The sequence below is a fragment of the Lasioglossum baleicum genome, chromosome 6, assembly GCF_051020765.1.
Source record: "Lasioglossum baleicum chromosome 6, iyLasBale1, whole genome shotgun sequence".
Lineage (NCBI taxonomy): Eukaryota > Metazoa > Arthropoda > Insecta > Hymenoptera > Halictidae > Lasioglossum > Lasioglossum baleicum.
This window is the reverse complement of record NC_134934.1, coordinates 2297287-2311128: the sequence shown is the minus strand read 5'-3', so window position 1 is coordinate 2311128 and position 13842 is coordinate 2297287. Positions and strand designations below refer to the sequence as shown.

The 13842-nt window shown below is 42.9% G+C and overlaps 1 protein-coding gene across 1 annotated transcript in view; it reads left to right on the top strand.

The window, feature by feature from the left end:
- LOC143209360 (uncharacterized) overlaps window positions 1-13842 on the top strand; it is a 78352-nt gene that overhangs the window by 36157 nt on the left and 28353 nt on the right. The window contains exons 3-7 of the mRNA XM_076424859.1: window positions 1834-6632; window positions 6852-6912; window positions 7531-7648; window positions 9829-10295; window positions 13411-13668. Of these exons, the coding sequence (XP_076280974.1) occupies window positions 6560-6632; window positions 6852-6912; window positions 7531-7648; window positions 9829-10295; window positions 13411-13668 (977 nt within the window). The 5' untranslated portion in view covers window positions 1834-6559. The remainder of the gene's footprint in view (window positions 1-1833; window positions 6633-6851; window positions 6913-7530; window positions 7649-9828; window positions 10296-13410; window positions 13669-13842) is intronic.

Below are 13842 nucleotides of genomic sequence, written 5' to 3'. Positions count from 1 at the left end.
AAAAAAGGCCAGTGGAAAATGGGGAGTCTGTCGAGCCGTTCTGCCGATCAGATCGAAGGAACAGGATTGCTGGAGGCGAGTTCTCTCGATACGCTCTATATGCCTAATCGCATGCAAATCGCTGAGTTTACGCTGTCGGTCCGCGCCCGGGATGCAGATAACGTCGATCCTCCTGCCGGATAGAATCTGCCCGTCGATAGAAACGGGTAAACAAGTCCGAGAAACCGAGGGAGACGGCGAATTTCCATGAAAATGCCCGGCGACGTCTTGATCTGACACGGAAACCTCGTCAGGGCTTCCATTGATCACTTAGATCACGATCGGGAGCCCCAATCTTCTCCATTTCGGCTCCATTCCACTTCAAACATTGCTCAACACAATACAGTTTAGCATATTTCGCTACTCCAAAATTGCCGAGCGTTAAAGATGACTATCCTAATTAGCCTAGGAACACGACAAGGCTGAATTTAATTAGACTTTTACACACAATCTTTGTTAACACTAAATTTTATTTTTTTGGGTGTTCATTACAAAAGTTTTGGTACACATAGTCTTGTTATTTTTATGAAGTAATATAAAATGGTCACTCTTAGTGCTCGTTAACAACCAAGTTCTGTGCAAAGAAAATTGTTTTCCCCCGAAATCGATTTCCAGCATCAATCCTCGTCACAGCGAATCTTTACGCAAAATAAAAATTTTCTTCCTGAATTAAAACACAATCTGTAGAGTCAAATTGAAATTCTTAAACTCTAATATTTTTACTGTTTTAAATGACACCTACTCATTTTTGTCATAAATGCATATAATCCGCTGTCCACTCATCACCAGTCTCAATTTTTATCATCGATCTCCGGAAATTTCAAATGCTGAATAATCTGTAAACCACACTTTCCAAGTTATAGAAGGATAAATTATGCTTTGTACCGTCCGATGATCAAATATTGCGATTTGACGCGATTCGGACAAAGTATGGGATGATTCGCGCTGCAGCTAATTAAGAGGAAGATGAATATTTGCGGCCGGGAGAGAGTTAGGGTCGGAACGGATCGATTACGCAAACGTTGAACTTGCGGCGAGGCGAATAGGAATATTATACAGAGGTCTCTCGAGGGGAGTTTAATATTGAAAGAGGAAGATTCGCTTGCTGGACACGTACCGGGCTCGGTGTCTGAGAGTCCTCCGCGAGACGAGAGACCGTCGATCTCCTAAACGCTCGATTTTATTACGCGATTCAACGGTCTGACGTTATTGAAACTTTAATCAGATTAATTGCTGCGCGGCGGGTGTTGCGTTAAATACATTCAACAGGTACGCGGCCTCGCTCTTCATTGTTTAAAGAAGGATCTTGTTAGTGGCGACGGGTTCAGTATGTACTTATAAGAAAACGCGCTTTAGCCGTGATTAATCTTGCTGTAGGAGGACTTTCAGATTTTTTATCATAAAAGTACAATACCATCGTACCTTCATGTACACTTCCATTTATGTTTTATCGAGATCCTAAAATTTTTTGACCACGGAAAAAATGAAAGTTTAACACGAGATAAAAATTCATCAGAAAAAGGGCTGAAGTAGTCTGGATGAAAACTTGATTATTTTTAAAGCTACATTGTTAACATTTGCTAGAGTGTTTGTAACGAACTCTTACTCGTGTACATAGAAGAATCTTCGTTGTCAAACAATGGGCACTAACGAAGTGTTCGAAACTGTCCAGTCTAATTCGAACCCGTGTCCAATACACTTGATTTTGTCCAGCTGTTAGTGGTCCGAAGAAACGGAAGTCCGTTGAACCGGATTCACCAGTCTACCCACAGTCGAGGACACTTTATGTTCCAGGATCGAAAGGGCAACATCACCATGGGGAACTCCCCGAAGTCCTTTCGACCCTTGTCTCCGAGATTTCACCGGTGAGATACGCCAATTATCAGACAATGGGATTCCAAAGCGTCTTTTCGGAATCCATGGACCACCCACGACATTTCTGCTCGGCGTTACGCGTGGCTGCGATTGGTATTTGTGTACCCAAAGATATTTCCACTGGCTTTCGACAATACATATCACGAATGAACGAAATTACAGCTCTGATGTGTATATTCCTTGTGCTGTCGCTTAACTTCGACCCTGAAATTCCCTGACGAATAACTGAAATGATCGAAACGTAAAACTGACCACATGAAATTCTATTTGATACCTGCTCCTTGCAATTGCGTCGGAAAATTTTCATTTCTCGCCTCTTGCAATTGCTTCAGCAATCTTTGCCCCTTGTAGCCGTTCCAGAAAATGTTGATCTTGCACAAAGACTGATATTAGTCCAGTGCTCATCAATTCTAATTTTCCGAAGAACATACAACGAAGTAGAATTTCATTTCCTGTACTAGCAGCTTCCATACAGATCAAAATTCACGCAAAGGCACATTAAATTCCGTTCTGCATTCTGTTATCCTTAGAAATCCTGCCAAGTCTACAGGGCTTGCAAATCCCCATTTTCATAATCAAACACAGAGGAAACAGAGTTAAGTAGAAATTCATTCCTTGTGCTAATAAAATTCGACGTTCGAAACCCTCTCATCCGTTTTAAATTACATTAAAATTCAGTCTCGAAGAATTTCTACATCATTCAAAAATGCATAAAGCTTCAACGAACCGATCGGTGTAAAAATTGATGTGTGTAGTGTCAAGAGAGCGTCGATTAAAAATATAAACTGTCTCGTGTGTAACTCTGCGATGGCTTCTTTGTTTTTGGTAGAATATAAAAATATTTTAGCAGAGACACGTACTAGCCTGTGTGCGATTGGTTTTTCGGTGGGCGTCGTTACGGTGAACGTGTCTCGGCCGATCGCCGCGTAAAATCGAGCGTGTTATCGATCGTCGTACGCATTTTCCGGGCCATCGATGTTTCCTTCGAGCTCGGTCGATTGATCGACCGCAACGACGAGAGGCGTAACCGGGCGACACCGAAGTTTCGGTCCCGGGGTCCCTAATCCGAAAACTGTTCCGTCGTCGCGATAATCCAACTTCGACGAGTTGACAATTGGGCGTCCCGACGACCGTGTTCCTCAGCGTTTGATGGAACGTGGGACTTCTCTGCGACAACAACCTGCAGCGCTCTCAATTAATCCTAAATCATCCCACTCATGCGTTATCTTGTTCCCGGGAAACACTCCTCGGCGTCCACTAAATTTCTCGGTAATTAGTAATCCGACAGTGTCGTCGAAATAAGACGCTGGGCTTGATGACGCGTCTCAAATTTTCAAATCCAGACATCGAAACGTCCAGACGTGCATACCTTCATCCATTCACTAAATACTGGTATTACTAATCCAATGAAGACTTGACCAGGATATGCAGTGTATAAAAAGATAAGTTGAAGAAAGAAATAAAATTTTTATTCGAGTTTACAAGATCGAACAGGAACGATTAGAATTTGTAAAAAATATACAAAGAGCTGCAATTAGAATAAATGTTTTCAGTGAGTAGGATAGATTGGATAGACGGTATTTATTCGAGGTGAAATTCATAAGTGGCAGAAGACAAGTGAAGGCAACATCGTGCGTCTGTCTAACCAAGCTCGGTCCTGTTCTACTGCGGCCGCTCCGGGAGCGCCGTCGAATTCAATTCCCGTTTGCGGGAATGATTAAAAGCAACGTCGACTTGGGAGCACTAATTGACTAGCGCCGGTCCAATAGCACACTGCGGTCAGTTTTCAGTATCGAGCGTGGAGCAACGGCGGCCGACAACACGTGTACTCTTCCTTCGTGGCGCATTAATACGCGCAAAAAGAGAAAGCAAATGCGGTCGCCACTCTCGCGGACTTTGGACCGCAAATTATATGATTCGAACTTCTAATTGCAGAGAGAGAGAGAGAGAGAGAGAGAGATTTATTAACAAATATGCTTGGATATTACCATTGAGCAAGGAGGAATTTTCATTGGGCAATTAATTGACTACGTAACAGAGCAATCGGAAATTCTGGTAACTCCTCCTGTTTGGACGCGATAATAAATCTACTTACTATAACGATTCTAGATGCAATACGGTGATAATAATATTAATTTGATTATGCATTCGTACAATTACTCACAAAAGAAATAATTTATTTTACACAAAAGTCCACAGTCTATTGGTAACGAAACAATTCTCAGGCCTAAATTAAACCTCAAGACGGTAAAATAAACCACAATCGCCAAATCGACGACGACTATATTTTATGCAAATGTCGGGTTCTCGAAACTACGGCGGTCCAAAAAATTTCATTTCGCCTCGTCGTCATTGACTTTCGAAACCCCGGAGGTCGTAATATCGCTTATTCCTTTACCATTGAGATTTGGCGGCGAGTAATTCGCTTTTTTCTGAGCTGGCCCCGTAGGATTTCGGTGTGCGGGCTGTTGGAATTATTAGAATTCGATATCGAGGCCGCGAATGGAGAGAATTTACATTTCCATCGCTGGAAGGGGGTGTACTTTCGAGAAAAGTGTCGCCGGGGCAGACGTCGGTATTAATTGAGTTTGCGGCGGGGAGGCCGCGTAACGGGCCGCAACAATATAAATTGATTCAATTTGCCTGCCGCGCCACGGCTTCTCTCTACCGTTGCCGAAGAAAACGGCCGTCTAGTGTAATTTCGACCGGGAGCTCTCTCCCTCCCCTCTCTCTCTCCCTGTTTTCCCCTTCGAGCTTTCCCGAGCTTTCCCGTGATTCCTCCCTCTCTGTTGCCCAGAACGCGTGACGAGCTTTCGCTGCGCGATCAAATCCAGTGAACTTTCGATCGCCCGATTCGCGACGCGCCAGCTGCGGCTTTTCCGAACGTCAATTCTTTTTCGACGTGACCGCATTTGATTTTTTCGCCGAATCCGAGAGAGGCAGTGATGGAAACAGTAATTGGTTGCCTGGATTTTTATTATTAATTAAATTCGGATTTACAACTTGTTTCAAGAACGGTGTTCAGACTTTATTGACTTAGATGGTCGAATGCAAAAATATTTAATTAAATTAATTAAATTAATTGTTGTACTACTGTACCAAATGTACCAAATTTACTTTCGAACCTGCAAAATGTACAACGATGGAGTTATTAACAAAATGACCATCCATCTCGTCCATGCATACCCTTTCATTGTGCTAAACGTTATCATGGTTAATTATGAACGTACCGACACAGGAAGCAAGTATTTTTAGCCAGACGTATCCCAGTGTTGAATACATTCCATTTTCCGGAGGACTCGTTTCCGCGAAATCGGTGGTGCATCGATTAGAGTCGTTCAATTGTAATCCGCTGCTCTTTTCAGTTCTGGGCCGACCGGGGGAAAAAAGGAAGCCGATCGTCCGAGCACGCTGGGATAAAAGGAGTATAGGAAAATGACGGGTATTTAAAACGGAAGTGTTAGAGAGGGTGGGGGGAGGGAGATGAAAGGGAGAGAGAAGCAGCGCGCGGAGTGCTTTTGTCGAGAACGCGGGGGCGGGTGCCGGCACATCGATCCTCCCGGTGCAGTCTGGTAGAGCCGACCCTCGTGGAAGGGTGCACGCCGATGAGATAGCAGGAAATTGAATAGTGCTTTCACTTGATAGTGAGCCGAAGTCGCACTGTCACTATGCGCAAACTGTCCGTTCGTTCCGTTAAACGTCACGGGCCCCGGTCGCGATTGTGAACGATCTCGATCGCCGTTTAATCTTCATTTCCCTTCGCTCGGCTCGCCTAACGTGTCTCGCTTTTCCTCGCCAGCTGTTTCACACTATTGTCCATTAACAATTATATACCTACCTTACATATCTTGTTTACAAAATAATGAAACAGCTCAATCGTTTCGTTTTAACGCTCGCTTACGCGTTCCTCTAAAATAATTTCAATTATTTTCACTGAACACTTATAAATTTGTAAACTCTGTTTTATTTGTAATGTCCTATTTCAAAGAGATATATCTTTCAAACACTAATGAAAAAGAAACAAACATTTTACAGTATTTAGAAACAGTTGTTTCCATTCCACAGCGATCCAACGAGGTATACTTGTATTCATAAAAATATGGCGATCATAATAGGATGGGAGGAAATGTTCTGGCAACAAGAAAGACTATTCGAAGATTCTTATTCGTATTCTTCAGATATTTTCTTTTTAGATTTTGTTAACAGTGTTTAACACACAGAGTGTGTGTCTAAAGCAGTTGAGTCTGAACAGTCTTCTAACAAGCAGGTTTCTTTCTCGAACCTTCATGAAATTAATGAGAGAAGACAATCCTGTAAAACCAATAACAAGTACAATCGCTAAATATTAAGATACACACAGTGTACCACATTCATGTTAAACTCTTGATTATCATGTCGAACACTCTTATCATCGTCTCACTCAAACTTGTCTTCCAATGTGAAACCGACTCAATCACAAAAATCGCCAATTATGTCAGAAGTTACGCAGATAAATCTGCGAATGCTTTTACGAAAAGCAAAGAAATCAGATTTCTGTGTGTTCATGTACAAAGCTCTACATTTTTCACAAATCGGTAGGCATTAAAACCAAGCATAGGACAGTGTCTCTAAAGCAAAAAGCATTCGACGACCGACGAAAAATCGAATGTCGCAAAAGGAATGCACGAGTGTGCTTAAGCGCAGGATCTTCGCGGGGAATGCGTACTGCCAATTCCGCGGTAGGTGTTTCGCAGAGGCCGCGCGGCGAGGCGAGGGCGATTTTTAAATCGCGCGCTCTCGCGCCCAATTACGCGAAATAATTAACTTCCGCTGGTTCGGCAAACATTTGCCTATGGTTTGCTGTCCGGTGCATTTTCGCAGGACGGCTCGCACGCTTAAATGCCGTCGCAGCATCTGTTTATTAACGATGGATCTTTGTTTTCTGTTATTGATTGCAGAGATGAAGATGTCCGGGACGGAGGTTCATGGCGGCGATACGAGTCCCACGCGCCTGCCGAGGTAATTAAAAAGTAATCCTTTTTGAAAGGACATGAAGCAACGGTGCTGTTTCACTTAGCGATTTCCGCGGACTGCGCTGGTCGTTCTGAAACTTTCCGCGCGCGTAATCCGTTTACCTCTCTGCTATTTTTCTTGAGTTTCCCTTGCTTTTCCGTAGCGAGTTAGCAAACCGGGCGAATGCTCCCCACGCGGGCGCAGCGGGACGTTTAATCGCGAAATCTTTCGTTCGCGGCGACAAACGGCTTTCGCGCGATAATTGGAATAATGAGGTTGTTAGAGCACGGTGGAATCCAGCGTTGGTCTTCCGCGCGAGTTTCTGTCGCGCGCGACACTGCGACGCATCCGATATTAATGAAACGGCAATTATCTGGGATTCGGGACTCTAGCGAAGGAAATCCACTTGATCAAAGAGCCAGTCGGGGAATCGAGCTACTTAATTGAAGAGCGTGATCCTTCAAAGGCAACGGGATATTCAACGATCGACACGTACTCGCGAGCTATTGGCTCTCCTACGGTTATCGAAGTGTCGTGACACACTATCGATCACCGTGCTTCGGGAGCGGACGTTCTCGCGGCGGTTGATTTTTAGACGACGCTCGTTTTATCTGCGAATTTCAGACAGAGCAGAATCCACAGTGTCGAGCTGCCGGTGCAGACGTCCCTGCTTCCGGAACTATCTCCTACCGGAAGTGGCGTCCCACCGCTAATACCGCGACGCCATTCCGCTGCACCTGCGGTAAGTCGATTCGAAACTGTTTTGGTTTTTGTTTAAAGAGTGCGGTTAAACGTGACGGAAAAACCAATGGGGCTGAATCGGCGGACCGTCGACATTTTTCGCCTAGCATGCAGCGAGAAATTGAATGCGGAAAATGTAAATGTCGCACGGATTCGTTCGGAAAGTGGGAAACGCGATAGAGAATTTTTCTAGGAGTCACGTTTCATTTTCTTCTCCATTGGATATTGATAGTGAAAGATATCCTACTGAGACCCTCCATTTTCTCGGTAATCTGAAATTATATTTACTATCTACTAAATTATAGTATAGATTTCCCAATCTACCTCGACGATTCTGCGAAGCTCACATTCCAAGGTCCTTAGGAATGCCAATGGTCAGAATTCCAAAGGTATTAGGAAAACTAAATTTCCCCAGGGCCTAGAATAGTTCCCTGACGCGAGAGTTCTAGGTATACCAAAAGTTTCCGTAACCCCTTGTCGTATCATTTTCTTTACAGTCACAGTGATTAAAACGTCTTTATCCCCAAAAATGTCGTAGAAGAGAAAAGAAAACTTATATTTTTTTGGTATATGGCTAAATTTATTTTAATGCTTAAATATTTATTACGAACGAATCAAATTCTATTTCATTTAAAAAGAAAGGCGTTGCATTCATATTTGTTAGACTGTGTTCAAAATCTTCATCACGAGTATGACTCGTTAGAATACGGCAAGGGTTCAATATACTCGTAGCACTGCATGAGTAACTTAGAATAGGGTTAGTACACAATGACCGTTCGTCGCGCCACCGAGTGGGATGATTGAAATTTTAAGTGACACCTAGCTAAATTCTTTCTGTCCACCCACAATTCATTAACTTCATCACATTTCCATCAAACTTGACCATGCTCGCACCTTTTTCAGGACAAGACACGAAACAGTTCACAAAACACACAACACCGGCCCGCCAACTTCGGAACCGCGAACTTATTATTGGCTCATGGTCGGGGCTGTTGTCTATTAAATCAAGTTATTCGCGACTCGAGCCAATAGTTCGCGCGGTCGTCGAAGTTCGAAAGTATTCCACATGAAAGGGGCGGCGGATCTGTTTGACCCTCTCCGGCCAGAAATAGGCTTCTTCGACTAAATTTAGCGATAAGAGGGAATCTCGGGAGGAAGAAGCCCACGTAATTTCGACCGGTCGTTGGATAAATCACTGGCGTTGTTAAAGCGCGGGGCCCAGTGGTTAGCAGTGGCGCCGCGACATTTCACGAATTAACAACTACAGAGCGAAAAGCGATGGCGTAATCTAGGTGGGCGTAGCTTTCTCTCTCTCTTGCGCGCGCGAGCTAGGTGCGCACGTATTAAATCGAGCAGAAGCGACGAAACATTCTCTGCAGGAACGCGGTTCATAGGACTCGTTCGTCCGTGCCTTGAACTCGGACGCGTAATTACTGGGCAAACGAGGGTTTAATGGATCAGCCGGGACCGACACCTCGGTTTTTCCTATGCCGCGGATAAATCTGGACACGGGCAGCAAGCCAATCATCAACGTTGACACACACGCACACCTCACATGGACACGCATGGATCGGTAGAGGGCACGCAAGTATCCCTTTAGCTCCCTCTTTTTAGTCTTCATGATATTTTCAAACACTCATTTCTACATCCGTAGAGTTTTTCAGTTTCTTTCATGGTTCTGATATGAATTAGAAACATTTTTCTTTTATTCCTGTGTATTTATCGAATATAAATTCTCAACTTACTTTTTGTCAGACAAAATAAGAAGAACATAATAAACGAGGATGTCTCTTTGTCTTCGTCATTTTATTATTCATTTCTTTAATCCTCCTGCTGTGTTCGCATTTAAGTATTAAATCGTCATTTTCCACCTGTTTCACGGCAGCGATATAAATGTGAAAATAATATAAACAAGTAGAAAATTTCACATTTGTATTGTAAAGAATGCAAGATATCACATGCTCCGATTTAATTGCATTCACTTGTCCGCCTTCAGTTTAACTTTCCTCGAGCCACCAAACTGGAGATTCGATCTCGATAGGGTTTCGGCGACGAGCCCGACTATTGTCGTCCCATTCTACTGTATGCTTACACCCCTGAATTGGGCTCGAGGGGTTCTCTCAGTGCGGGAATAGGGTTGAGACAGCGGAAGGGACTCGAACGTGTAACTTGTTGATGCAGGTAGCTCCTCCACCGATTCCTCGGCGACCACCAGCCATTCCCAAGAGAAGAAAGAACGAGAAACCGATACCGATACAGCTATCGACAAGACAGGACAGTCAGATCAGTCAGAAGAGCGATCCGACACCCGCGAACGTCTCTACGATTGCTTCCTGGGTCCAAGAGAGCAAGAAGCTGATCGATCTTGGCCCGGTCAGACCCAATGATCAAAGAACTACGCCGGAGTATTCGTTGAGCTTCTCAAGCAAAGAAGAGACCAGCGAGGACAGCGACTTCGTTGCGGACTTCGACAAGGCGAACTTCGAGGAGGGCTGCAAGCTCAGCCAGAAATCGAGCTTCGAGGAGCTGCAGAAGGCTTCTCGCGATCTTGAGAAGAGGCTGCACGAGAGGATCGTGAAGAGCGCCGAGACGAAGTTTAAAGATCATCAGGCGGCCAGGGATGAACGGCAGAGACAGGCGCAGAACAGGTGAGAGGCGTTCTCAATTATCGAGCTTCATTCTTCAGCCAACTTCTTAATAGGAAGCCTATTGTCTCTTAATTTTTAATTATCTAATAATCCTTAATTTCCTTGTGCATTTATTAACTCTTCTTCTTAAGCCTTAAACCGTAAACCGTATTACGTTGACATATTACATGTCTTTACACTTTCCAAATCGAAAACTTTATTTCCGTACTTTTCTTGAAAACTTCTTAAACCCCTCTTTTCCTGATTATGAACGAGGACGAGGAATAGAAACTACGCCGCACAGACACTAAACAAGTATATGAAAGAAAAACAAAAATATATCGCACTTTTTCAAAGTTCTGGACTATAATTTGGAGAGCTGTATTTTAATTATATTGTATTTCAATTACACATCTGATTAAAATACTTAGTAATTGAATTACTTGAAAGGTTTGAATTACGTAATTCAGTTACGACGTACATTAAATTACTATATAATTGAAGTACAATGTAATTCAATAGCGTAATTGAATTAAAATATAATTGAATTAGCACAACTCTGCACGGACAGTAAGCACTTGCCGTGGGAACAAAATAAATAGTGGGGATGACCTATCCATTACGAGACACTACCGTAGGTATTTAATAACACTGCTCTGGCTGCTTCAAAAAGAGATGACGCGACGTTCCACTGTTTTAACAAATCCATAACACACATTTAAACTTCTGGCAGCAGAACATCATAAAGTCAGCTATTATCTCTGGGAATAAAATGTTGAATAAAACGTAGCTTCTAAAAGTGAGAAAGTCGGAAACTGGGTCGAAGACTTTCCTGAGCGAGATTATTTATTAGAATTCCTAGTGTATGGAAATTAGTGTCGAGTTGAAGATCCTCGGTAGCGTTGGGTGCTCGCGAGCTCTGCTCGTGTTCCAGGCTCGGCTCGAATTAGTATCGGTGATGCTGTTAGCTTGTTAAACGAAGCGTGAGTTTCGACTTTATCTCCACTACGGGCTCGTTCGGGTAAACTAGACGTTCCCCTCGAAGTGGCCTGGCCTGGTCTGCCGTTCTCGTAACCGGCAACCTGTTTTAATTCGCCGATGCTTACAGCATTCGTGTGCTTTAGTGCGCATTCGACGAAGAAAGCGCGGCAGATAAATGCGTCTCTTCCGCGTCCCCGGGGTGCCGAGTTTCTTTCCGCGACGAGAAAGGACGGAGATTCCTTTCAACAGTCGTTGGCACGATTGGCCGATTCATTCATTTGCACGTCACGCTCGTAGGTGATTTGCAATCACAGCTTCACCGGTGCGACGGTGTAGCATCAAAAATAACTGGTTCTTTAATATCGTTAAAAGTGTCGTTGTTATTCTTCCATTCAAAGCGGCTGAAAGATTTAAGAAAAGTGTTGTTTACTATCCAACTATTCAATTTTTTATAAAAATTTTTTTCCTGTCTAAACCGAGGTTGAAAAATATTCCTACATTATTTCAGTATTATCAATTCACTTGTCGTGTTCGGGGAAATTTTTAATGTTACTCGAAGTTAGCCTATTCAAAGAAACCATTCTAAGTAAGACAATTTTATTGAACTCTAATGAAACTATTGTAAATAAAAAGTGATTCTAAAATCAAAATAAATTCATGTTTATTTTACTTGAATATTTTACTTGAATTGAATAAAAAATAATGACAACGATGAAAATTTTAATTTTGTTATCACTGAATGTCTAAATTGAACGAAGACAAAGTGGAAAATAACGGATGATAAAAATTGTTGCAAATACTTGTGGGGTATAGACAGACAATTTTGTTTAGATATTTGTTCAGGCTTTCGACGTCCGCGATAATTATCCCAATCAGTTCTCATTCTCGCGGAACACAAGAATCCTTTCCCGGCCTCTAATGGAGAAGTTCCTGCTCTATTTTCGATGCAATTATCGAAGCCGTCGCGTCGGGGCAAGTTTTGGGTAATGGAGAATAGCTGGAAAAGCAGGGCAATTAGAGTCGAGAGCGATGATTAGTCCCACGTTAGTGTATTAAACTAACGTTAATAAACCGAAATTCGCGGGATTCAAGACGTGCTTGACGTTCTTCATATCCCCGGAGGAATTACTCTCGGCGAGGGAATATTTCAAGAAAAGCGTAGTTACAGGCTTCTCTCATCTTCTACGAAGTGGAATAATATTACACGTCCGGCAGTGTCGGAGTAAAGTTTGCGATCGCTTCCACGAATACAATATAGCCAACAAGAATTCACCTTTTGGTGCATGAAACATTAAATAACATAGCTGCTGTTTTATTACATTTTGCGAAATATTAATAAAGGTCTAAGAGCGGTGCACTTTATATTGGTTGGATCAATAATATTTACTTTATTCCGTAGGTTGGGACATTATCCGAATTCATAACGAAACATTATTTTAAAAAACCATATTGTACATTAAAAAATAGTTTATGCTTTTTTACGTTATGCTCTACCTTAATTTTAGACAAGTTGATCTATTTTTAATCATCGAGCATACATTTTTTAAGGACCGAATTAAGATCTGAAAGAACGCAATAAAATCACTTACTTATGTTTTACCTTTATCGACAATTTTCCTACATTCAAATATAAACCATGTGGACTGTAATACTTGAATAACAGTAACAGAAATTACGATTAATGGAACGAAAAATTAACGGTTCAACGAATCGGGGAAGTTTTGAAAACATTATCAATGTGGAGACATTACTGAAAAATATTTTATGTATAATCCGGCATTAAAATTGTCCTACCTGAAATTTTCCAATAAAAATAAACAGTATAAAGTTCTCCTATTTTGCAACTTCGGCAAGAGCGAGAATAAATATTTGAAAAATACAAAAAGCACCATAGGCATAGAAAAAGGAATAAATTTACTGGGTTTGATTACCTCGTTGACTGATCGAGGTTAATGAAACTGGCAGTGGAATCTAGCGCACATAACCAGAAGTATCGAGTGTAGCAATTTGGTCGGCGGACACGTTGGTCTCGGTACTTTTTTAATAAATCAGCTGACGGGGGATAATGGTGAAGAGGGGTGAGGGGGTTAATTGAATCGGGGACCGGTCCGAACTTTTTTTATCTGTTGTTACGACACTTGCCCTGGTTCGACAGGCTTCCGTCGTCGAAGCTCGGCAAACTGGAGGGATTGGAGGAGGGTGCGGACGGAAAGTCTCGGGAAAAATTAGCCCCGTCTAGGAGGGAGGCTGTGCATGAGGATGAGACCAAGTCCGCGGCGCTGTCTAGGTTGCGTCGCGAGACAGAGAGGAGATGCAAGTTCGAGGAGCTTCAGGCCGCCTCGAGGAAACTCGAGAGACGGCTGCATGAAGAGGACGACAATCTACGGGCGATCAAGGAGAGGCCGCCCACCAGGTAGACGATTTTCTAATAAGCGGCGATATTGCTTCCCCAGCCTGCACAACACCGTAATTGCTCGGTGCATCCAAGATCCTTGCATGCTGTCGTACTTTTTAAACGAATTTGCACTTGAGCTCGCTAAGAAGGTGGCACTTTTCCAACCCTCGAGAGAGCTATTCCTCTTCTTTT